Source organism: Pleuronectes platessa, chromosome 24, assembly GCF_947347685.1.
Source record: "Pleuronectes platessa chromosome 24, fPlePla1.1, whole genome shotgun sequence".
NCBI classification, from domain to species: Eukaryota; Metazoa; Chordata; class Actinopteri; order Pleuronectiformes; family Pleuronectidae; genus Pleuronectes; species Pleuronectes platessa.
The window spans coordinates 8714878-8741602 of NC_070649.1; the positions used below are offsets into that span (position 1 = coordinate 8714878).

General features: G+C 41.1%; 1 protein-coding gene across 1 annotated transcript in view; it reads right to left on the reverse strand.

Moving 5' to 3' along the window:
• pudp (pseudouridine 5'-phosphatase) overlaps positions 1-5199 on the reverse strand; it is a 32771-nt gene extending 27572 nt beyond the window's left edge. The window contains exons 1-3 of the mRNA XM_053417140.1: positions 5093-5199; positions 4087-4305; positions 1657-1886 (exon numbers count right to left, since the gene is read on the reverse strand). Of these exons, the coding sequence (XP_053273115.1) occupies positions 1657-1886; positions 4087-4305; positions 5093-5162 (519 nt within the window). The 5' untranslated portion in view covers positions 5163-5199. The remainder of the gene's footprint in view (positions 1-1656; positions 1887-4086; positions 4306-5092) is intronic.
• Between the last annotated feature and the right edge of the window lie 21526 nt (positions 5200-26725).

The following is a 26725-nucleotide window of genomic DNA, read 5'->3' on the forward strand; positions in this document are numbered from 1 at the left end:
CCATTTGAGAAATAGTAAACAAAAGCATTTTGAAAGCTTCCAGTGATTTAATCTAGGACAAAGTAATGTCCTCATTTCTGGTAAACTTCAATTTGAAACATATCTGCAGAAAATGTTGAGTCACATTAATGGGAGTTAAACAGCAATCACAACAAATGGACAGGAGCAGCCATAGTAAGGTTTTCTCCATCCTGTACTGACCAGCCATTTTTTGCTCTATTCTTTATGACTATACTTTGATTTAAAAAATGAGCTATAAAGTGTGAATCTCCAGTATTTATTGGATTTTAACAGATTATTCTCAGTCATTACTGTGTGTTTCGTTTATCTCAGTTTCATTTCAGAAACACAACTGGTGAATTAATGCGAGGAATTACAGTGGGGATCGTTATTGCCAATCGTAAAACAAGACAAAATTCTGCAGCCAAAAGCGTGAGGGAGAGAGAGGGGGAAGAGAAAAAGTGACAATAGTTGGTGAGCAGTAACGTTGTTGTAGTTGTGTGTGTGTGAATTGTAATTTAGGCGGCGAGGCTGGTGAAGATGACTGACAGCTTGTAGTTCAGAGATCTCGCTGTGTTTGCAGTGCATTAGAGAGTCCCGTTAAAAAAAGCAGTGGCATTTGCAAATGCATAAATACCATAAAATAAAGAGCACATCTACCGACGTTTTAAAGGTACTTAAAGAAAATTGGGCAAAATCGGTCTTTAATGAGCCTGTGCCTCAGCTTAACAACCTCACTCCTCTGCCATCGGTCGCTGCTTATGTCAAGACGACACCATATATGTTTGTTTCACATTCTTGCTCGGAAAGATAGGTTGGCACAGAGCAGGAGATGCTGCTAATTCAATCAATCAAACCAATCAAATTGGATTTGTATAGCGCATATCAACAAATCATTATTTGTCTATTAGGACTTAACAAGAGCAAGGGATAACTACCCACAACAAACTATTAAGAGGGGCAAAAACATGTAGAAACCTCAGAGAGAGCCACATGTGAGGGATCCCTCTGCCATTATAAGAGTTAATTAATAAACACTTAAACATTTAAAAAATCTAAATCATATTCTGTTCCTTTGTTATTTTCTATTACATTTTAAATTGTGTAATAAACTACTACTTTTTTTAAATCAGTTATTAATAGAATATACAAAATCTTGGAGATGTGTCCATGCTTCCCAGCATTGGGTAACATTTTAGACGATATAACTACAGGGTGATTTGCTTCATAGCTGCATTTTTCACGTCAAACCATCCACCATCTGCCGATTAATGGTTTAAGAGTTACCAATTTATAACATTTAACCTGTTCTAGTGGCTTTCAACAACTCATTTATTGGAGCCTGAATAGTGACAATGGCCCTCTAATAGCTTTACAGATTTATGCTGTTTGTTATAGTGTCCTTTACAATGGCACCACATCATTGGAATGAGCTTTGAAATGGACCCGGATGGTCTGTGATGCTTCATGCTGTATGAAAGTCTGAAATCTACATCTCCTCTCAGCCACTTACTCCATTGGCGCCAAATGCATTTGTACATCATTTGAATATCACTTCAAAAACAACGCACAATGTGGATTGACCACAGAGAGAACATATTTAAATGATCACACATGAATTGAAAATGCAGTCCGTCTGTAATCGGGGGTATTTACCTTCTCTGGGGGAGCTGGAGGGTTGAATCTGCCGGCACAGACCAGGAAGGAGTCCGGCTGAGGTTTGCTGTTCTTCACCTCGGGATCATCACCCACAACAATGTGGTCAAATAGACTGAAAAAGACTTTTTGTTGGCTCGTCTTCAACTGGAACGTCACATCGGCTGAGCTGGTCGCCACTGCAATGGGGATTGAATGCTTCTGGAGATGGTGCACGAGTTTCTCCACACCTGGTTATGAAAACATGTTTCAAAGCGAGGCTTACGGTTAGAATGATACTGAATAGCAGCTCTACAAGGCCAGTGTTTTCAATAAAAATCCCCATTGATGTGAAGCTCCCTCCCAGACAACATGTTATTCTTCTTTTTAATTTCAATGGCGCCTGGAGAGCAGAGCAGAGTTGTGGGAGGTTTTTTTAATCGACAGTTTCAAGGATGAGAGTCTGTAAAAACCTGTAATAAAAACTCCCCCGAGGAACACGCACCTTTAACCTGTTAGGTAAAGAGAACATGCAGACACTGAATACATCCCTGTGCACCCTGTAAACAATGCTGCTGCCAGACAAGGCCGGCCCATTGCAAAGAAATGTGTTCTACGTTGTTCAGATTAGGATCAGCCAAAGGTAAATCGACCGCTAAACTTTGACCAATAGAAATGCCACTGCGAGGCGTGGGCAAAGGACTTCATGCAATGACTCCATTGTTCGTGTTGCTGCCCCTGGAGATTGCTGCGTTTCCCTGGTGCACACGCTCAGAATTGAACACTACACGTCGGCAAAATGCATTTACAACCCCCAAAAAAGGGAGGCAGTATTTTCGCACGTGAAGACAGGACAGCTGAAAAAAAATAACCTAGCCGGGATTATCTACAATTGCCCACAGTGGCCTATACGTGTGGTTTTTTTGGGGGGGGCTCTTAGAGGCCTGGTTGTATTGTGAATAATAAAGCAATAAAGCTTTGAAAGTATACCATCATTTAGTGTTACAGGGAAATGTCACAGAGGCAGGCCTTTTTTTGTTTAAGAGTAAGATTCCTTACTAGAAAAAGCTGCGGTGTTTAAAGCCACCAGACTCCATTGACAAAACCAGTCAATTTAGTTGCTGGTGTCCCCCTGACTCAAACGGTTCTTTTGTTAGATGTATTATGTGTTCAGTGGTGGAAGAAGTTATCAGAGCCCTTACTGATGTCAAAGTAATTCAAATAAAATAAGCGGTTAAGGAAGCCGTCAAAGTATAATTACTCTTTTTAGTTAATCTTTTTCTCAATGGAAGGGGATGGATTTGAACACAGCCATATCATTAACTATACGCCTAACCATTACCTAAAACCAGACCACAACCACAGAAGGATGATTACGGGAAAACCATTATAACAGGAGGGACGGTCTTAGAAATAAGACCCACACTCTTTTAAAGTGGAGTTGGGCCGCCTTGGCAGAAGCAATTAGTATGGGAATACTCTCCTATTCAGCAACGAGGAGGTGGAAATAACCCTAAGCTTAGCTGAATATTATTAAAGTGCAATCTGGTTTTATCACATCTGATATATATATGTCTGGTGTTGTGGCGGTGATATGATCTGCTTCCCAATTTAGCTTATCAATTAACATGGCCTGGATGTGAGCAGGAAGGTGAGAGAAAAAAAAAAACATGTAGGGTTTGACAGATTAAATCTTGCCGGTGGAAGAATAACGATTAACATGACATGAAGATCTGCAGATACAATGTACTGAAAGTAACCCACTAAGACTATAACGGCCTATTTTCGCTATCAACAAAGAAATCTAATACCCTAACTAAGAGAACAAACTCTAAATGTACCAGCATGCAGTGCATGTGAGGCTCTCGGTGAACATTTGCTCAGCTTGGAGGGAGGGCGTGAACAACAATCCCCATGCCTTTTAGGAAGGAGTAGAAAAATGAATATCTGCATAATGGTTCTGTTGAGTCGACCCTGACAATCATCTTGTCTCTGTTCAATAGCATAACTGACGTAAATGAAAAGCTCTCCATTATAATTCAATAGGGACATGACGTTGTAAGGATGAAATCTGTGCGTCATTTGATGAATTAAATTATGAGAGACCGCTACATGCTTAATTACTGTCATTATACAATGCAAATGTACTCTATTATTATAAATGTATTATTTCTCCAGGAGTAATTTTAGATTTTCGTGTAGACAGAGGCCACAGGTTTTGAGAATCGATTGACTTATGACCTTAACTTTGTCATCATTAGGTTGTTAGAGTAAAAACCGGCTGTAGCTGGTTATTAATTGTTATTTTTAACCTTTTTACAGGGATAATTAAATATAGTTGAAGTACTGAATAACACGGGGGAATGCTGCATATTCAATGCACATGCAAGAGGAGCGATCGACCATGTGGGCTCACAATTCATCAATGAAACTGGCAAAAATGGAGAATACCTGGCATGAGTTTGGCAGAGGGAAAGATCCTCTCTTGTATTTGTCTGCTCTCGGCGAGGAGCTCCCCGGCTGTCATGGGGAGTTCCAGAGAGTCCCGGATCATCTGGGCGGCATCCAGAGCCTTTTTACCCATCACCGTGGCCTTCAGGTCCCAGGTGTACTGCTTTCCAAAGCGGTCACATATCTCCTGGAAGGACACGGTGTAGAGCCGCTCCGTGTCTGAAACGAGGAGAAAAACACACAAGGAGAATGAAGAGCTGGTCAAAGAAATTACATTCAGGATTAAAAGTGAATGGAGCCTTTGGTGCACAGCTACAAAATGTGTTCGGCTACAAAGGGGATAGAGACTCACTTTTGGCTGCAATTAAAATCCAATGCACTTCACTATGTGTTATTTTTCCGTTATAAATAATAATATGCATAAGATGGTATGCCAGAGGTCCCCCGTATAACCTGACATCATTTAAAAAATAAGGTATTTTGAAGCTGCCAGACTTAAAGGGTACATATATGATCACCAAGCATGCTCTGACCCATTCAAACGGTTCAATAGATTATAATCTTTAATTCGGCAAACACATGATTTGTAAAAACAAGTTATTACCTTATCTAAAAGGTAAGTTTAAACGTCTTGCCATCACAGTGGAAACACTAGGGGTAACTTGATTCACTGTAAAATCCAGGTTAAACCACCGTGGACTTTTGTGTATTTCCAGAGAAATTAAGCACAGGCTGATGTTTTAAAAGGAAGCCGAATTAACAAGTAGCAAACAATGTTTCAAACGCTCGACACTACAATGTTCGGAGTGGTCCGCTCGTGTGGATATGTGCGGAGGAGTCTTGAACTTTCGTCTTTGCCGACGGACTGCCGGATGAGAGGATTCGAAGTTTGGTGAATGAGTTGTTTCGCCACAGTTTTGGCGCAAATGCAACCTGGTGTGAGACAGCTTCACACGATATGAAACACACACACACACACACACACACACAAAAAACGTGTAAACACCTAATAATAATCCGTCCATGTCAAAGAGGACATGGCTGACAGGTTTGTAGCAGCTGCTGGACACAGACATGTTTGGAGCACCGGTTTTCTTCCGCGTTGACTATGACGCGAAGGGGACGAACAGAAACTAACACAGAGACGATGGTCATGTATTACAAATAGCAAGTAGTGCACCGAAAATAATATTTTTAACATTATTGAGCATTCTTTGTAAATTCGGTTGAGTCAGAATACACTATCAGTAGGAACGCGTTGGTTTGAGAAGCAGCATCAGAACGCAGGGATAGTTTTTAGTCGGCAAAGTGCAATGGCTGCTGGGTAATGAAGTCCATACTGAAAGGTTATGATGGCACATATTGTCAAACCTCTGAACAATCACAGGAGTCCTGGTTATTTTTAATGAATAACAATTTAAGACATTTTTAAATCTATTTGACTAATCCACTAACACATTTAGTGTTGTTTTGCAACAAACAATTCTGCAAGAAACATCCAAATAAAAACTTTAAAAACAGAAACAAGACAAACAGAATATCCAGGGAGTTTTCAGAGATAAAGACGATCTAACCAAAAGAGGCTTTGGAAAATAATCGTGGAACTACTTCTTGGTCTTATTATAAATCGAAAGAGAACAGACTGTGGTGATGTGCAGGGTCAAGGTTATTTTTTAATGCTGTCTGCAACCCCATGAGGCTCTGCTTTATTTCCCGGTGTGTGTGTGTGATGTCCAAGTGTGGAACCGTAGGCATCCACAATCCACGGAGGCTAACAATTTGCAAGGATGCATAACACCCACACACCTGACCACACTCACAGCCAGCCGTCTCTCTCTCTCTGTCTCTCCTTCTTCACAAACACACACACACCTGACCACACTCACAGCCAGCCGTCTCTCTCTCTCTCTGTCTCTCCTTCTTCACAAACACACACACACAAATTCCTGTCATTTGTAGCCGGGCCTCATGCATTATAAATGATTGTCTGGTAGATATGTGAGGAATTTAGGTTAGTTTACAGATCAGTAATGCCAATTATTGACAACCAGGGTAAGTGCACCTGAACTGTGGTGCATCTGTGTGACAGAAGATTGACTATAATCACAGCCAGTTGAATAATACGTCATTTATAAATGCCTGGGTTTGGAGTTGACCCGTGCTGAGAATAGAATTATTTCGCGCTGTAGGCACTTCAGTGTTTCCACAGAAATCTCAAGGGAAGTGTTCAATCAAAACACAAAAAAAATTGCTAGTGGCACATGGTTATAGATGTGAAGCGGTCTGCATGTATGGATGATGTCATGTGATTGTTTCTGACAATATCTCGGGGCTCCTCTTCAAAAGGATAAATAACACATGTTTTTATCAAGTCGAATTCTGTGTCTTACATTTCCATTGTCGAGAAGGGCCACTGCAAATTACTGACAAGAGGCCGCTCCCTGTATTGTTACCAGCACTGCCACATTTTTCTGAATAATTGGAAGCCCTGCTTTAACAGAGTTTGTCTTGTTAGTGTGACAGAGATGTCGGGGGGGGGGGGGGGTGGAGAGAACCCTGTAACCTGGACTATCTAATGAGCCTATGGCTTTCAGGTCTAATTGGGTGCCTGCGAGTGTGCAAAGGAGGCTTTGAGTCCCGTCGAGTGTGCTTTGTGCCAAGTTGTGCAGTTTAGGGAATTGGACAGACAGACTGGACGCTTGGAACACTCAAGAGAAAGCAGCAACCTCGAGGAAAGTGCAGTTTATATATATTTATACATATTTAAAGTACAAACTCTGACAAGGTAAGTACTCTTGTTTTGTTCAAGCAGGAAATAGCGTAGGAAAAGAGTAGCCTGATGATGCTTCCAATCCCACAAATCAACGCAGCAACAGAGGGATGACGGTGGTGGTAGCAGGAGATTTGCTATGAAGCTAGCCCAGAGCGACACTTTGCCATCTGACTGAAACAGTGTGTCTGTAGATATATAAATAGTGGGATGGTAAAAAATCACGGCATAGAAACACAGTTAGTCTGTTTCCACATCTCCCTCTGGAGCAGGACGGCTGCAGAGACACTGCTACAATTAGACTCAGACATGCTTGTATTCAATGCTTTATCTCTGCTGCCTAATTGATGCGATGCAGACATCAGCAGTCAGTGTGGTCCGAGTTTGCTGTGGTAGATAAGACAGTTTACTTGATTAAACGCAGAACTGATGAAGACCCTACTAATTTCATTCTATGCACTTCTTTCTCTTATAACTTCCCTACGTCTGCAATTATGGTGGTATCTGATTTTGATGGTGGATCATGATCGTGGACTATTCATTTTAAAAAGACTGCTTGATATACAATATGCCAACTCACCTCCCTACCATTACTGACAATAACTCCTCAATTCATTTACTTTCCATTATGAGGTTTTTACGTTTTTCCAGAGTTAAAAGTTTTTTTTTTTTTTTTTTCCTGACTCTTGTTAAGGCTTAATGAGAGAGGATGGCGCACCTTGTTAAAGCCCTGTGAGACAAACTGGGATTTGTGAATATTTGCAATACATATACAATTTGATTTATTCGTTGAATATCAGATATTCTATGTATATTGGTGAAATTAAATACTAGGGGATCCCAGAGACAAGCGCCATCAGGTAGGTGGCACAGCAGGTCACAATGTCAATGTTGGAAAATGTTCAAAAAGGAACAAATGAGGACATTGAGTGGGTCTTAGCCCTAGAGGGAGTGACCGGCTGTATTGTGTTCAGAGATATATAGAAAAACTGAACTATAGGACTCATTTCTCTGCAGCACATAGTCTCAAATTGTTAACCCCATGGCACGATGAGATTGTTTGTTTTTGTATGGGTAAGGTTTTTCTCCCCACAGCTCACCCTAAGTCGATACATGAAAAGGGCTCACCAGCTAACAATGTGGCCCTGTTATTTCTATCTCTTTACTTTTTTTGTTTCATATTTCCCTCCATCCACTTCCTCTGTGTATCCTGAAATTCTGTTGTTGGACAGAGCACGGTCACACATAACGTAACCCTCACCTCCCGTTCACTTCCAATCCGTGCAAGGGGTCGAATAAAACGTTGCCTTCCTGAGACGAAGCTGCCCGGCGACACGTGGAGTTCAACTTTGAGGAACTTTGACCCCCCATTTTCGTCTGGATTATTATTTGTGTTACTGCCCTCACTTAAGAGCTTCTCAGAACAGATCACACAGCTCCAACTGAGCGTGGTAGAGAGTTTGAACGTGACAAGTTGAACCGCAGACGGTTCAGGGATGTGGTTCATACAGTTTGCAGCTGGGTCCACTGCATTCTAGCAACAAGGCTAACTCCCTATCAATGTTAAAGAAATCATTTTTTTTATATTTTACATAAGATTTTATAAAAATGGTTTCATAGTTTTTGCATGATCCTGCTAACAGCCGGACAAACAGCGAAGAAAAAATAGCCTCCTTTGCAGTGGTAAATATATCAGATGGTTCTGTGAGTGAAATCCTGCAGGGTGAGAGAATGATATTTCTGGAGATGGATGATAACTTGGGCAGAACTATTGCTGTTGCATTGCCACCCTCTGAGCTGTCCATGCAAAAATGTGTATTACAAACTAACCTCCTCATAAACTGGACGTATACCATCATATTTTATGTGGAGCTACTCTCTATTGGAACAATATATCTAACTTCAACTTCAACTTTAAACCAAACATTGTTGATCCAAAGGGCTTTACAAAAAAAAACGTGACAACCGATAAGCAGTGATAACATTAATAAAGATAACAACAACAATCATGTCCCCAAAACACTTAGACCTTGACCTTGGGACAGACAGCAGTCTCTGCTCAGATGACCTCAATGTCATGACACTGTGGTATGGGGTCAGGAGCCCTGCGATGTGGGATGGGGCTCGACCGCTTAGTGCCTTGTACACATACACTTGGGGGACACCACAGGAGATATAGGCGCTGATGATGAGTTACTAATGGAGACGCTAAACGATCTGTAGGTTAAATGTGAAGAAGCAGAACCAGAGACCCTTCCCATTTGTTCAGTCTGTCGATGAGAAGAGACTGATCTCAGCCTTGGCTTCTCTCATCTAACTCATCCTTGTTGTGCCGTCTCTATCTTGCTGCATGAGACATTTTGTACCTTCTTTTAATCTGTTCGGCTTCTTCGCTCAACCTTCGGACCCAAAGATATTGAAACAGAGAAAAGGGAGCTCTGACCTGCAGCGCAGAGTGTTGGATTTAAGCAATCTCTCTCTCTGTTCTTATTCTGTGTACTGTCATCCTGAGCAAGAGGGTCATTAAAGAGAGTGGAAACTATGTGAAAGAGAATAAAACAGATCTGAACCATTTGAATCTCCAGAACAGATTCCACCGGCTATCTTCAATGCCATTACAATCAAATTAACATTTTTGTTCAATGCTATAATGAGTGTTTACTACTCAATTAAAAACTGTGTGTAACTGTCTAACAGTAGCTATTGTATAGCACTGGTTCCCCTTTAATGAAACGCAAGACTCACACGGTACAGCTTAATTTGTTTGATTTGATTATTAAGTCTTATCAAAAATATTTCTCTCTCTCTCACACACATATACACACATACACACAGTTGTCTCTTGTTCTACACCGTCCTTTGGGAGGCCCTCAGTCCGAGCGAGCTAATGTTGATAAAGAGGAGAGAGTGATTAGCCAACACGGAATCCCTGTGCACAATCAAACTCCCTCCCTGGCACCGTTACCAGAGCCACATCCCCACCCTCTCCAAAAAAAGGATTCATCGTCTACAGTTTTTTTTTTCTTGGTTTCACTAAAGTCCTGTGTCGGAGAGGAGCATCGTGGGTGGAAAAGGTTAGGAACAGGTGAGGCGTCCCTGGGCTGCCGAAGCAGGCTGAGGGGCAGTGCAGGGCAGGCGATGAGTTGGGCTCCATACAGGGAGCCCAAGACTGGACTTGAAGATCCAAAAGAGTAATGAAGACAAAGTTGGAGAGGGCGGAACAGAGAGACAAACTGTGACAGTAGCTCCTTCAATTGGGAATGCAACCCATTTGGATCCTTAGCTGCACAGCACATGGTACCATGGCCTACACATGTATTGATGAAACATCACTATAACATTTAAGCTGTTTATCACCTTCATGTGTATTCCTATTCCCAATTATAGATAGATCTAGTGTTCTTACAGTGTGACAGGCTTCCAAGGAGGATCAACCTTTCAGGCCAACACTGTCACATTCACAGATGATACAGTCATTTGTAATTCTCCTCCAGTTTATCCTTTGATTACTGACTGTGACACCTCCACAGGAGGGCCCTAAAGCAATCAATGTACGTACACACACACACACACACACACACTGCTATTTACATTGCAATGATAAGCTCGTTAACTCTCTGTGGCTGATCAGTATCGCCCTCAGCGAATTCCCCAGACGGCCATTTGTCCTGGGCGAGATATCAGCAATCACCATTTTAAATGAGGAGAGGTGATATGAAATGCAAATTCAGCAGCTAAAAATCAATGGCGTTCACCTCGGGGGAACAAAGTAAAGGCAGAGCGCCCTCGTGCAGACAGCTGTCCTCAAGCGCTCTGAGAAAGACGTAACATCTCATTACAAGACACCCTAATCCTAACCCTAACCTTGAAGAAAATAGCCAAACAAAACTTCTGAGAGCCCTTCTTCTAATAGCAAATAAAGTAATAACAGCCTCCTGGCTGAAGCCACAGCCCCCCAGAATAATCCAATGGAGGGATAGAATTCAAGATATGTACAGGATGGAACACTTGACCGCCCTATTACAACTGAAAACAGAGGTATTCAACAACCAGTCCCCCATTGCTCTACACCTCCATTTGATATGAGCAGAATATATAGATATATTTCTTTCCTTTTCTCTTTGTTTTTTCTTTTAAGCAATGGACATCTGCAGGCCATCCTCTTTTTGGAATATTGTCTAGATGTAATGTCAGGTGAGATGTACTGTGTTGGTGGACAATGTTAATGTGTAAACTCAATTCTGATATGCCTGGATCTTGAAGGCTTGGGCCTGAGACATCCATGGACAGTTAACCCCACTAGCCTAAGACTTTCACTAATTTCACGTTAAAAATGACTGGATGTGATGTACTGTATGACTGTATTTGATAAAAGGAAATAAAAAGAAATTCGAAAAAAAGTAACAAGCGTCTGCAAAATCACTTTTTTAGCAGCGTCTATGTGACCTTGTCCTAGGATATAAAAGTGCTGTGGTGTATTACAATTAAAGGCTCCCACCTATTGAGGTGATGCATTTCCAGGGGGACTGCTGTTGTTCATGTGGGCACACGGACATTATCGCTACCGTAAAGACTCCTAAAGCGGGTTACAAATGGAAGCGCCCCGTCAGGTTTTAAATCATAACTTTCTGTATTGGCTGTAGGTCTGGGTCCGTACGGGACGGCTTCTTGGTCTGTCCTGTATCGTTAAGCAGACATATTTGGATTTTTTAATACAATGGCTATTTCTTTTCAAATCTTTCCCTTTAATTTGCACTGCCTTTTGTAGCTAACAGAGTAGTTCAGGAAGCTAAGTGCTCCACTCAGTCGCGGGACAAGGTAACTCCATTCTTCCAAAAGACAGTGGGGAGCCGGGCTGCCGAGGATCGAGTTGATATATCGCTTGATTTGTTCACTTCCAGAGGGTCTTCACCATAAGTCCACCACTCTGTCAGTCCTTCGACCTTAGCTGGAAATGTACTGTGGGTAGTCAAGCTATGCATATTTCATTTTTGATTTTCCATTTAACCATACGATTATCTTCAGGGTCAATTTGACTACATTCAATGTTAAAGACTGCCATTTTTCTTTTCATGTTTCATAACCTTTTGAAATAAAATTAACATCAACATATGTTTTTAATGTTCCCTTACACATTTTCTGTGCTTTCACGCATTAAGGCACACACACAACCTCATACAGCAGGGCGGCATTGTGATGCAGTGGTTAACACCGCCGCTTCACACCAAGCAGATTCCCAGTTCACTCCGTGCTTGTGTGGGTTTTCTCTGCTCTTCTCCCAGTACTCTGGCTTCCTCTCACAGTTCAAACGCAGATACAAGCTCAAGACTGTAGGTTTGACCATAACCATATTGATATTATATATCATTTATACAATAATATTGTCTTTTGTACACTCTGTTTACATATTCTTACACTCATAGTATATTATATTATCTATTGTATAGTCAAATACTTATATTTATACCTCTACTATATATCATATCACTGTGTAACAATAACATTACCATCATATCATCAGTACTATTACCATCATCTTGCCACTGCACCTTATCTACCTATTTATCTTGTGCTTCTGTTTTTTATTCTTTCTACCTCAATATTTATTTTTATTTTATTCTATTCAAATATACCGGCTGATATGACGATTTAATTTCCCTTCGGGGATGAATAAAGTAATCTATCTATCTTGAGTGTGAATGTTTTCTATATGTTGTCCCTGTGTTACACTGGTGATCTGTCCAGGGTGAAGCCCACCTCTCACCCAATGTCAGCAGCTATTGGCTCCAGCTACCATTAGAGGATATGCGGTATAGATAATGGATGGATGGATATAGCCCTACTATATGCAGCACCTGTTTCCACTACACATCATTTATACATTGTTGACACAGGCGTCAAGGGCAATTTGGGGTTGAGCATCTTGCCGAAGGACACTTCAGCAGGGAGACTGGAAGAGCCGGGGAATCAAACCACCGATGACCCTCAAGTTGATGAGCCTCTCTACTCTCGCGCTGCAGCCGCCCATTGGATCAGAAAAAGGTAAAAACTTGCAGAGTAGCCTTTTGAACCATTGCGCACGAATTTTTGAAAATCGAGTCCCTGTGTAATAGGTTTCATAGCAGCTCTGAGAAGAACTGTAACTGTTTATAAAAGACATTTGATCAATGCTGTTGTAGCAACATTATTTCTACTTTCTGCACAAGTTTCCTCATCCTCCGTCTTTCTGATTCCCTGTAATACTCTTCAAAGTCAAGTCGGGTTCTTTCAATCTTTTCACAAGACTGCTTGTGTATATTCTTAAACTGGACGTGTTTGTTAGAAGTGTGAAGCAAGGTGTCCCTTTGGTCTCATCAGCCCGCAATTCAGAATCGGAATTATCAGAGGCCTCATTAACCTGATAAACTCGAAACGAATGCGTTCATGATGATATGATGGTGGTGATGAGGAGGTTGACAGTGAAGACAGTAAATATAGTACCGGGCAAAATCCCTCCCATTCTGCTTTCACTGTGAGGAACCACATTACCCGGAGGGAGGCTGTAAGCACTCGAGACTGGAGTGTTTATGAAGAGTCTTCCCCTCGCTGATGATAATGCTCGGCTAATTATGGCACTCATTTACAGGCATCTCCATTTTCAATTAGCAGGTTGATTACAAGAAGACGTGAGTTGATGTGGAGGAGGTTAGTGTTTTGATCTGTGGGATTTTGCATCTATAAGTTACTTTTAAATGTTGTTGTTGTTATGATCTGGTACTTTTAAAGGATTACTAACCATGGCTGTTCGCCCTGTATATAAAAGCTCACCCAGTGTATATAGCAATGGGGGTTTTCTTCTTCCCCCTACCAGCCTAATAGATTGTTTCCTGGCTGGATTCAATGCTCTCCTTGGTGCGTGCCCCGGCTGGAGCAGACGAGTAACCTTTGTCGTCAACAGTTTATTTATAGTGCACCTCCAAGCAACATGACTTTTATTAATTGTGTGTTTCTTTCTTTTGCTGGACAGGAGTGTTGGCCCTTTAAAGGGCAGCAGGCTGCTACCCTCAGGGTTCCCCCTTACCCATGGTTAACCAACCTCTGCCCCCTAGAAGTTGCTTTAACTAACAGACCAGTGGGTCGATCGGCTATGTTGCAATTTAATTTGTGTGTCTATCTTTAACATTCATATTTGTAATCGATTCAAAAATTCAAGATTATTTTTGGAATGATGTTCATTGTCACGGTTTATTCCCAGACCAACATTTAGTCATTTAACGGATTACTTTCCCTTATATTAACCTTAACCTACCCTCCCTCCTGCCACAAGTACCTTAAAACATGCAGGTTGTGATAAATAATGACGGGGAGGATTCTCCTCTGTCTCTCTTAAGCACCCTGTCCAGTTAGTGGCAGCAATTACTGTATCTGCTCACCTGGCTGAACAGATGCATCCATCAGTTGCATACAGAGCTGTCAATCTAGCAGAGGGCTGCAATGGTGATTGAGGTGAAACCGGAGGGCTACAATAAAGCTCTGGAGTGGCTGCCCAGGCCACAAACCCAAACCTACCCCTGATGACCACACGCAACCGGGATGAGGGTTCTTTTGAGTAAATCGTGGACAGGCTGGTGCCACTGCCCCCTCAATCCACTCTGATGATGATGAGTGCATAGAAACCAGGAGGTAAATGACTAGTTAAACACAGACATTGAAAGACCACAGTGGAGAATGCTTTGTCCAGTTAGCACAAATGGCCCTCCACTTCACATACCTTTGCCTGGCTGCTTGATATGACTTTCTTCCAGGATATCCCCATTCAAGCGTATCCAGAAAGTTTCCCTGGTCTTTGCTGACAACCTGTTGCTATTTAGCAGATCTTTTGGTGGCTTAGAAAACAATCTTGAGCTTAGACAGATTCTCAAACTTGTTTACAGGTTGTTTGGTACAAGACTCCATGAAGTACATGATTACTGATTGTGAAGCCACTCCTTGCTGATATTTGACTTAAGGTAATTTAGAACATGGGAAAAGTGTTTATTTTGAACAGACACACAGTGGTCAAATTGTTGATTAATTACAGCAAATGATGTAAAGAAAAATCTCACAATTTATTTAAAATATTTGTTAAAACAAGATGTAAGGATATGGTTGGGGGTGGGGGCGACTTTCACCTGCATTTTAAGACCCAGTGCAGCAAATAATTATTCTAGGAGGAATCTAAAGATTTGGGTCTAATCTTTGGTCTCGACTATCTCTTTACAATCCTACCATTTCTTCAAACTCGCGCAAGGTGATATGGTTTTGGTTTCCAAATGAGCCCTCGCAGTGGCTCGCTTGTGTTTCATTGTTGGAGATTGAATTGAAACATTGATGCATTTCTGCCTTGAGAATGCTAAGTATGCTGCAGAATATGTTTTGGAACACAGAGGCACTAAACTGCCAGGCATCTCTATTACTGCAGCAAATCCTCCACATTTTGATTGTTTCAGTCTGCGTAATTTCCACCTTCATTATCTCTGTTGTCTTCAATTTTATATGAGTATCATCAGCAGCTCTGCCTCATCTTCTGTTATTTGCACCAGACTATACATAATTAGATTGGGCAAATCTGTGAAATCCTCACTTAAGTTGAGCAAAATGACATGACATTCTGTTCAAGTGCTAAACAAATGTAACCCGAGGAGACCCAGCTTTCAGCAGCCCCAAGTTTGGCTGCAGAGATCCATTCAGAGACAGAATGCACGAAAGCTTGCCGTGTTTACTGAGAGTACTTTGAAGTTGTGCAGTGAAAGGCTTGTTGTTCCACGGCTGAGAATTCAAAATGAAAATCTGTGTGTCTGTTCTTTTACTTCACATTCATCTTTTTAATTAATACACTGTTTAAAGCTACAGTATTGAATATCTTTATAAATATGAAATCTGTTTTTTCATTCTTGATCTTTTCCGTGAGGGATATTTCCAAAAGTTGATTATAGTATTTGTATTATACTGTGTATCTAAAATTGCTTCCTCATCTAACTGTTTACTTCGACTCAAATCCACTTGTTTTTTCCTGTTTTGTTACTAGAATCAATTGACTCATTTCAAAGAGGGATCAATTTATGATATTCTAATGTTTTTTTTATTTTTTTTATTTGTGTGCCCAAATTGGGGACTCAATACTCTGCCGAAGCACATTGTGTGTAAACAAACTGTTTCCATTTCCCATCCTGTTTCCAACTGCCATCTGCCACTTGCACATGTGGCCCAGTTGCATTTTGGGCTGATGATCCTCATAATCACTTATTTATTGGAGAGCCCTTGATAAAAAGCAAACATCAGGTTCAGCAAAGTGAACCATGGCCTGCAGTTAGTCACAGAAATGTGTGTCCCCGCAGGTCAATGTAGCACACAATGACATCGTGACTGCTCTCCAATGAATGTGTTGCTCATAAAGCGTCCGGGTAGTAAGGCATCATTTAAGTGTGCTGGTCTTTACTGAATTATACTCAGTCAACCCTCTTCAAGTCCTATCATGACTGTGAAGATGATGCTCTGTATTCCACTTTAAACAGTGACTGTACGACTATGGGCATGTTTGTATTGCTGTTTACTGCACTTACTCAAATATAAATAGTGCCTCACCTGATCCAGCCGTAACTAAGGCTCTATCAAAAAGTCATGTCTGGGCCATTCCATTCCATGGGCCTCTCGGCAGTGGGGGAAGGGAGACTGGTCAGTACTGAGAGAAGGTTTCGTTCAGGCAGGTGAATCGGCAGGACCCCATTAACACACACTCAACCGCCCTGCACAGATTCTAGCTCTAAATGACATCACAAGGACAAGATGGTGGCTCCCAAGTCCAGGAGATTTTGGCTTCATTTTTGTAAAGTGGAAGGAAGTGGTGATGTGTCATCAATGTTTAGGCTGTATACCTTCATTGAGATGTCTAATACAGCATGCGAAGATGTCAGAAAAGAGGTAATGGTAAATGGTCTGTATTTATGTCGCACTTTTTTTTGTCTTGACCACTCAAAACTTGTTCCAGTAGTTTTCCCCATTCACACACACATTCATACTTTCTCTATCACACATCACTCTCACTGCTGGCCCAGCTGACAGTCGACAGGATTGGGGTGCAGTATCTTGCCCAAGGACACTTTGGCACAGGGGAATCGATCCTTCTGGTAAGTGGACAACCCACTCTCTCTCACAGCCGTCCCAGTGTGGTGTTTAAATCCATTACAGCTTTACCCAGTGAAACTTACAAACATCTTTTTCCTTTGTTATTATGGGTTACTGAGTAAAGATGAAGAGCAAAGATATATAATTCAATTTTACTTGTTATCATGAATGAGTTTTTTTACCCAAAGATTTTTACCGACATTTAGCAATTATAGTAAATTCAATTAATCAGCTCGTCTCATTGAGATCAAGAACCTTTCTGCCTCCTCTTCTCCTCCTGAGGCCAAGCAGTAATAATTAAATAGCAACACGACCAGTATGCCAGAACACAGATGTTAAGCCAAATGACAAACAATCAGGTAATATGCAGTCGAGAAATAGCCATTTTAGAATTTTTCCTCTGGTGATTATTAAGGCCATCACAACATACATAGCACATCATGATTTAATTATCTTTTATTGTTTGCAAAGAATTTTGTTATTTTTATAAGTGATTAAAAAAAGTCTGACAATCTGTGTTGTGAAAACCCTTAATTGGACATTAATGTTATGTGGTATGTGATTTTACCATTTGGCCATTGGGCTTTCTTCAGTAATCTCTTTCTGGGTAACAGCATTTTAGAAAGTAATATATATTCATGTTTGCCTCAAAATAATTGGTTCAGAAATTTAGAATATAGTAATAGATCTATATAATATAGATACAGAGCTCTATTTAACGTTATACAAGAAATTAGAAGTGGCAATGCTTATGGTTGTAAAAAAGAGAAAAGGAATAGATGGTTATTCGTATAATAGAGCTGCTCTCAATTCAAGGTGAGTTTACGCCATGGCTCGCTGTACCAGTTGAAAATGTTTCCAGTTGTTCGGTTCTTTCATTTTATCCATATATTAGTACATACATATCTTGATAAATGAGTCCTATTATCTGCATTCCTGTTGTGTGTTTGTGTCACCAGCGGATAGGGTCACAGTTGCTCCGCATTAACAGTCTGCTGCACCTCAGGAACATCTTGCTGCTTGATATGGCGCTTGATTTATGTGGCTATCATGGCTGACGTGCAGTGACCCCTGAACAGCCCAATAAAATATTCATATCTGTACGGCACACGCCGCAGCCCTTCACATACTCCCTGTTATTTACAGAAACACTGGCCTTCAAAGTCAATGTAAGTGGCGTCCTTTAATGTTTCCACAGAGTGCGTTTGGAGATCACTGTAGCCTCTGGGTTTTCGGACAGACGATAAACATTTGTGTAAATTGACCCCTGTGGAAATCTGGAAATAATGTGTGTCTAATTGGGTGTGACCAACAAGGCCTCGAGCCAGCGCTTTGCATCGTGTTTACAGCAAGAACCTAATGGGAGAGTCCAAGAATGAGATAAGATTGATGTTACAAGAAGACACCACCATAATTTGAGATGCAATCATTTTAATTTTGTTTGGTTTTGCCTCAGAATGCACCTCACCAGGACGCCACCACTCATCGACCTCCGTTGAGTACCCGTGGCCACCAAAATCAATTTGTAGTTCCTAATGTCGTGCATTGTCATCGCTGCACAAAAGACAATCCAAATCTCAACTGTTCTTGATTGTGGTCGTCTAATTTTTGTGCAATATACCAAATGCTATCTTAAATAACCTCTTAAAGACTCATCTCTTCTCAAGTTATATTTCCAACACCCTGATATAACTAGCACTTTCCATGCACGTCTTTACCTGATGTCTTATTGAACAAATTTAGCACTTGGAACTTACTGCATTAAAGTTGAAGTGTTTGCCCTCAACTGTCATTTTGAACAAAAGTGTCTTATAAAAGGTAAATATTGATAAAAAAATTTCCAACATTCCCTTAAAATGCCAGTTTTTTTCTCCTTTTAAGGGGGAGATAGTAAAATGGATACTGATACCATGTGTTCACAGCATCGTAAGGAACCGGAGTCAGGGCGTGGTTAGCCTAGCTTAGCATAAAGACTAGACACAGAGGACAACTGCCGGATTCTGTCCAAAGTGCAGAAATACACCAACACCTTTATTGCTCACTGATTATTATGTTGCATCTCAATTGCTCCACTTGTAAATAAACATTTTTTAAATATATTCCCAATTCAAACTCCACATTTAGCTACGGTCCTGCCAGGTGATCTATTTCTGCCAATCATTTTAAAGATGTTGTATAAGATGTGCCAGAGCATGCATTTTACATCGATCTGCAGAAATGAGAGGATATTACTAAATTAGCAATATCACTGACATTCCACAGCTATTGTTGCGCCTCCAGATTTAGATTTGAGACCCTAAGTGCAACCCCCTGACCATTTTAAGTGTGAACTGCAACACTGTGGCTGATCTGTTGATAAAATGACACCATTGGTATGCCAAACCGGAAAAGCACAGCGGTATTTGAAGGTCCAGCCATAAACTTTGATATGATCATGTGAGACTAGAGAGCAGTTTTATTTCAAAGATTTCTATAACCCTTGATCTCTGGCGTTTCATATATGTTGAGAAACAAACATTAACATTATGCAGCTTCCAATGTGATGAATAGAGCTAATCTTTTCTTCTCAGTGCTTCCGACTTTGATCGACTCTTATTGAAACCCACTGAAATTGAATTGAAGCCCATTTTGACACGCAAGACACCAGATGCCCATGGCAGTACATGAATACAATTAGACTGCAGAGCCCGACCCCCACGATAAATAATTGTCAGTAATAGCACAGCTAATTAACTCAACTTCTTCTATTCAAGGTTCGGGGGACAATCGCCACCCACTGAGTACAAGAAAAGGCTGTGCCAGGGAGACACAGCCATAATTATGGAGCGTATGATGTGTGGAGATGCAAGAAAATAGGCATTGGAAAAGCAAACAACATCCACAGGCGTGCGCCTTAGAACTGTGTCAACCGTCCCCGGTCTTTACCACCATAGTCAATTTGAGAGACCGAGCAGGAAGACCAGAGAGCCACAGAATTTCTTTGAACAAAAAGTTATTTTTTAATTTAGTTGCCATTAACAAGAGGGGAAAAAAGTAAATTTCACAACCGGTAAAAAGGTAAATTACTCCAACTAGCCTCCAGTAGCAGCTGGAGACCAGTCAACAGCATCACAACCAAAAAACTCCCTCTCAACTGAGCGATGGGAACATATATAGCGGCTGGTCAAGCCACTCAAAACAAAGAGGGGGATACACACAGACATACTAACATTGAAAACAAACTACAGCCACAACGTAACATCCCAGTATTAGACCATATAATATTAACTAAGGGAAATGAATTAAATATAAATATCAAACAATAATTAATGATTTAACAATTACAAATCGGGATAAGGCCACAATGTCCTTCCCCATGATGGCACGAGACATGGTGCAGTCCAATTAGGACTCAAAGCCATTTAAGGTGGTCTGCTGCAGCTGGGCCTCTTTTTGCTGAATGGCCAGATGACTCCAGCAACAACCCCCAGGAACTGGTAACTCAAAGAAAACATAATTAGTTATCGCAGAAAGAAAGTATGTAACAAATAAAAGTATGCTGTATGAAATCAAAATGTGTCCAGTTATTTTATAAATGAAGTCGGTGCGTGTGCAAAAAGAAACAACTAAGCAAATTAGGAATTAAGAGGCTACCACCATGTTTCAGAATGTCAGTGTGTGGTTGCTGGTGCGGCCATCACAGTCAACATCTCCATCACACATCATTCCCATATATCCTAAACCTCCCACCATTCTTCCCAAACTAATAAAGACTGGTCAAATCCCACGTCTGGAGACAGAGGACGAGGCAGACTGGATCATGGAACAGGAGGGAGGTGAATAGACTTGGAGAGACGCGAGAGCAAAGGTGGAGTAATGTCATCTTTGAATCAATTACCATTGCAAGTTATATTCTTTTAGTCTCATTATGATTAGCTCGCAGTTAGTGCTTTGATTTCTCTAAGACAAATACCTTTTTAACACGACCGAGCCATATTAGCTACCCCCCCCCCCGGTTCTAGTAGTTATGCCAAGCTACTCCTACCATGCCCCTCACCATGAACTTAGTATACACAACACTCGATTGGCATCTTTTACCAAATTTTGAACTTTTCCTTTCATCCATGATGCGGCGTAGACCCTCTGTCTGGAGCTTCTCCACCGGAACACTTACTTAGTCTGTAAACTGTCACTATATGTCCCAGCCATCACATTCAAATGAGCCTCATTTCATCTCAGCTGGTTAGTGTGAAGCACACAAATTTGCACACATCCCACAAAATCACCTTGGATACTGTGTCTGCCAGCTCATTCATTGGCAATGGAGCAGCTCCAGAAAGTGTTGCGTGGTGACAGAGCTCAGTCCTGGCTCCCTTCTGTCTGTGCCTTGGAGGAGGACTTGTTGGTATTTGCAAATTATATTCCCCTTCATGTGGATTCCATTCGAGTGATAACAGCGCGTTGTGTAAAGCAATCTATTCACACGACGCCAGACAAAGAACATTTTGGGCCGACAATTCGCTGGTTGTCAGTTTGCTGATCGGAGGAGGATACTGTTTATCTGCAGGCATGTAGACGAGGGGCTCACGTCGTCGTGTTTGATTCCCACCGCTTGCCAGGATCCTGCAGAGTGATCAGCAGTCAAAGTCGGCCTGATGTACATTGGCCTCATTAGCCTTCCCACAGAGGAATGGATCCGTCTTGTAACATTACTTCACATATTTACACTCCAGTAATTAGAAATTACAAAGTCAGATCCTCATCGCTGCATCTTTTATCAGAGAGATTAATTGTCTTGTCACAAGTGCATGCTATTATTGGTTAAGTGGGTAGGGCCATGATTAAAAATAAAAGAGGCAGAAAAGGTAATTAATTCATCTGAGTCAGGCATAGAGTTTCAATCATTACAGTCTCACCAGTCCAACACACATACTCACGACAAATATGTTTTTACCGAGGGCCATTTACTCCGTCTTTGTACATTAATTGGACATATTACTAATTCTCCATATGGAGTTCTAGATATAAATACTCTTAGCTGAGCTCCAATCTAAAATAGAAAAACTTCATAAATACTACTAATGCAATAATACAAAAACAGTCAATACAAATGTTTTCATAAAAGACCAACAAATAGAATAAAAATACTGTAAGAGAATAAGTCCATATTTACATACTCAATAAACAGTAGAATAAGAAATCCTGTTACAAACATATAACAAAAACAATAAATATGTAATAACGAGGATATTGGACATTGTTTGTGTGTGTGTGTGTTGAATGCAAACATAGTTTGTCCAACTGCACAGGGTGGATTGCACTATTTATTCAAGTCTTACGGCCTGGGGGGGAAAAGCTATTCCTCAGTCTGGTGGTGCGAGTCCAGGGAGTCCTGTATCCCCGACCAGAGGCCAGCAGGGAGAGCAGGCTGCTCGGGATGATGTGATGTGTCCTTTATGACCCTCAGGGACTTCCTGCGATGCCGCTGGGTGTCTACTTCCCCTGCAGGCTGGGCAGCCCGCTTTTGGTGATGTGCTCTGATGTGCTGTGCTGTGTGGGCACCGGCCCTCCCCAGTGCCTTACGGTGCATGATGGTGCAGGTGCCATACCAAGTGGTGAAGCATCCAGTCGGAAAACTCGCTGTGGTGCCTCGGCATGAGTTCTTGAGGATTGAGGGCTTTAGTCCAAAAAGTCCTCCGGCCCCTGAGCCGATACTGGCACTATAGAACCACATCAGAAATAGCAAGAATTCCGCATTTTGATACCAGGTGGAAAAAGTAGGCTTGCATCTGTTGTGACTCGATCAACCCCCATCACTTATACCTAAAAAAACAATACACGCTGTATTATATTCACAGAAACAGGAAACATTATAAAACAGACCAGTACAATTGAAAAAAGAAAAGAAATGGTATTCACTTAGTTTTTTCCTCTGCAAGTGTATTTACTTCAAAACAAGTCTAGAGCTGATGCTGAAGCGATTTAGTGTCTTTCTGTGGTTGTTTTGTGGTTTCTGTCATATCATTGTGTATCTCCTTTGATTAGTGGATTTTTGGTTGTGTTGAAGTTTTTTAGGGGTTTGTGTTGTTTAATCTGTAATGTCTGCATCTGTTAAGGGTCATTTTGTCTGTTTTTGGTCATGTGGTTTATCTTTGCGGCATTTTGCCTTTGCGTGGAGTCACAGATGCATTTGTGCACTTGTTAAAGTCCTGTGCTCCCAAATATTGAGCTGGCGCGTGTTTAGCACAAATAAAAACGATATGCAGCATTCAGAACATAGCACAAAAACCCACAACTGTGGGATAACTATCCATTACACATTCAAGCGGGGTATTGTTTTCGCCCCGGTCAGTATGTATGTGTGTGTCTGTATGCAAAATAACAATGATGGATTTGCACTGTATCTCCAGATGATTAACTTTTGGAGCTGATTGAGGTCAAGGTCAACAAAAATGTGAAATTTGTGAAAAATACTTATTGCAGGATATCTCCACAATTAACAGTAATAGGGAAACAACACCAGGCTTATACTGACCAATGTATTCACACTCAGATGATTTCCTATTATAAGTGATCTTATAAAGAAAATGAAAACTACATCATGCAATGTTGAAAATGCTTTATTCAAGGTATCTCTGCATCCCACCACCAATAACATTAGATACAGTATCTACTGCTTTCTATAGTTTAAACGAGTATTCAACACCATATACATGACATCATTATGAAATGGCACTATTACAATCTGAAAAGTTACCCTCACATGCTATATATAGCATGCACATAGGGTATGCCTCAACCCTTCAATGCTTTTCATTCGTCTTTGTTGCCACCAGTGCAATGCTTTGTGAAGAAAAATCCGTGGCTAGACTCTACGGTTCTCCAGTGTGTTGCAATATACTAACTTACAACTCAGTAATTATGGCTTTTATCATAAAACCTACTTGAATGTGTTTATTGTCTTGTAGGGCCAACGTTAACAGTAATCTATTGTTGTTTCCAAAATCTATGAAGTGAATTGAACTGCACAAACACGATGCCCATGGATACAATATAGAATGATGACATAATGAATCCTTAATGCATTGAACCAAATGGGACTCTGGACACTCAAGTAAAATTCTGAGGTCATTAAATGCAAAGCATTAGTGTTGCCGTAATTATACACTGCTGTCTGTACAGCAGGTTCAGGGAGCTCCATGGATTTGTTGATGAGTTGTCAGAGCGTGAAGGATTAACACTTAGATACCACATTAGATTAGTGCTGCAGCAGCCAACCTCATCAAGGAATAAAGTCTCTTCTTTTCAGTACAGTTCTGCAATATAGGACATTAATGACACATGTATTAAAATCAGATTGTTTGCATGAAAATAAAACGAGATATAAACACTGATTAAACCATTAAATCTGCGTTAGACAAGAATGAAGTGTTGGTAGCTAAATGAGGGGTATCGCCAAATTGCCATCAATGGTACTCATACCTCATTGTGGCCTGTGTTGTTAGCAGGATTGTTTGAAATAGAAGCATCTCTGTTCCATCAGAGATCGATGGCAGACTGGGTTCCCAGCCATTCTAGCAGCTCGGCATTGCTGTGCTAATGAGTTGAGTGGAATTGGATAGCAGCACACGCTTCCACACACCCTTCAAAGCCTTTCGTGGTGTTGCACTCATGGTTGTTCACATGCAATGACCGAACTGTTAATACAAAAATGTATGCAGCACCCCAACGCTGTGAAGATACGGGAAGTGGCTTTGAGGTGCTAATCCAAGATTATAAAATCACTCTGAAGCATTAGGCACAGCAGTACTTTCGGCTAAATGCTAATATTAACATGGCAGAATTGTCATGATGACAATTGGAGCTTTTTATTAGTGAAAAAAGCTCTTTTAGTGGAGGTTGCTGTAGCCACCGGTGTAGGCAAACTACTGGACCGATTTCAAAAGTTGTCCAAAGTACCATTAATTTACACCCCCACGCTTATAAACAGATTGGCCCAGGCTAAAATATACAGGAACTCCACTTGAATACCAGGTCTGAGCAAGGTCAAAGGGATTGTCTCTAAAATCATGAACCTACGCTATTAAGGACAAGATCTACAACCCCTCATTTGATACAAAAAGAAGTTCTGAAGTTCATCTTAAGCTAATGAGGCTTCTTTCAGTTTGTCAAACAGGTCATTACCATCCAAAGTGAGTCTTTTTGGTGGAACATTTCCAATGTTTGAATGGACAATTTAACCTTGCAGTCTTCAATTTGATGTTCAGAGGGACAGATACAGCAACAGTAGCAGGACGCCCTGCCGACTGCATTTGGAAAGCACATTTGTGGGGTCTTATCAAAACAACCCCGATCTGTCATTTAGCTTCCTGAAAACTCTGTGTCTCGTTGCAACTAAAATGATCCCTAAAAGATAGAGAGAGACATATTCCTACTCATACTTCAAGAATAGCTGATGGCGGATAAGCTTCATAAATGTAATAACCCGCGCTGATAAAATGATCGCTATCAAACCTGGCAGGGGAAGGTTATTGAAGGTAAATGTTCTCTTGACACTTGCTTGGAAGTTTGCAAATGGGGTTCTGTTTTTGTTAATTCCTCCCAAAAAATATTTCCACTGGTATACTCTCTGGCCCTGAGTTGCCAGGACACGTAGGTCCCAATAAGCCCACTTGTCATGTGTTACCTCAACTGAGCCCCTCACTGATGAAGGTTATGAGAAGCTGTTGAAGGCTATTTTCCCAGAGGTCATGCAAGATATTGTTTTTTTTCTATATTTCTGTCACTCTCCTCTGTTTATATTTCATTTTTGTGAAGTGCTTTCAAGTGTTTTGTATCCCTATGGGTACAGTGTGGTGTGCATAAAGCAATATCTAAAACATCTACACCTAAAAGTTGAACAAAAAAATTCATAAAGAAAACTTATGATAATTGACTTTGATTTGAGTCATAGGGAATTAGACTATAATTATTTTCATTTAATCACTTTTGAGTATGTTCTTGACAGTGAAGGCCAAAGCATGGTTTTATTTTGAGTTTGAGTCGGGGTAAGGGATGTGAGATACAGTTTTAGACAAGTAAACAACCATGTGGAGCCACTGGGGTTACAGACATCTAACTCTTATCTTCCTTTCTGTCTGCCTCTTCGGAGCGACAGTGAAATAGGTGACAAACAAGGTGAAGCTTATCTCATTACCGCAGTGGGTTTTGCCGCAGCAGGACCTCGACGGTGCAAATGTGACCATTGGCATCGCGCTGCAATCAGGGTTTCTCTGGGTCTCTCACTCTCCACCACACTATTTCAAACATCGTAGGGAAGTATGATGAGAGGAACTGGGAGTTCAGAAAAGTGATGCTATTTGGTTAGATTTGAGGACAAATCCTGTGAAGCTTGAATGTTTTTAGGGGAAACGCAACAATCAACATGTTGTCACCTTATTAAGTTGTTAAGAGTGTGTTGAAGGGGACATATTATGAAAATTCCACTTTTGTAGTGCTTCTACACGTTAATTGGGGTATCTGGCATGTCTACCGTCCCAAAAACTCTGGAAAAAACAACTCCCGCGATTTGTTGTGGTTCCTCTATGTCAGAAACGATACGCTAGAGTGCGTCGAATTGGATTACGACCGAAATAAACGTCATAGTCACACCATGCCCATTTATGGACTCGCGCCACATGGCCTTGGACGAGCGAGCTAACGCTAGCCGGGCTCCACCTGCCCGGTTAGCTCGCGAGCTAACCCTAG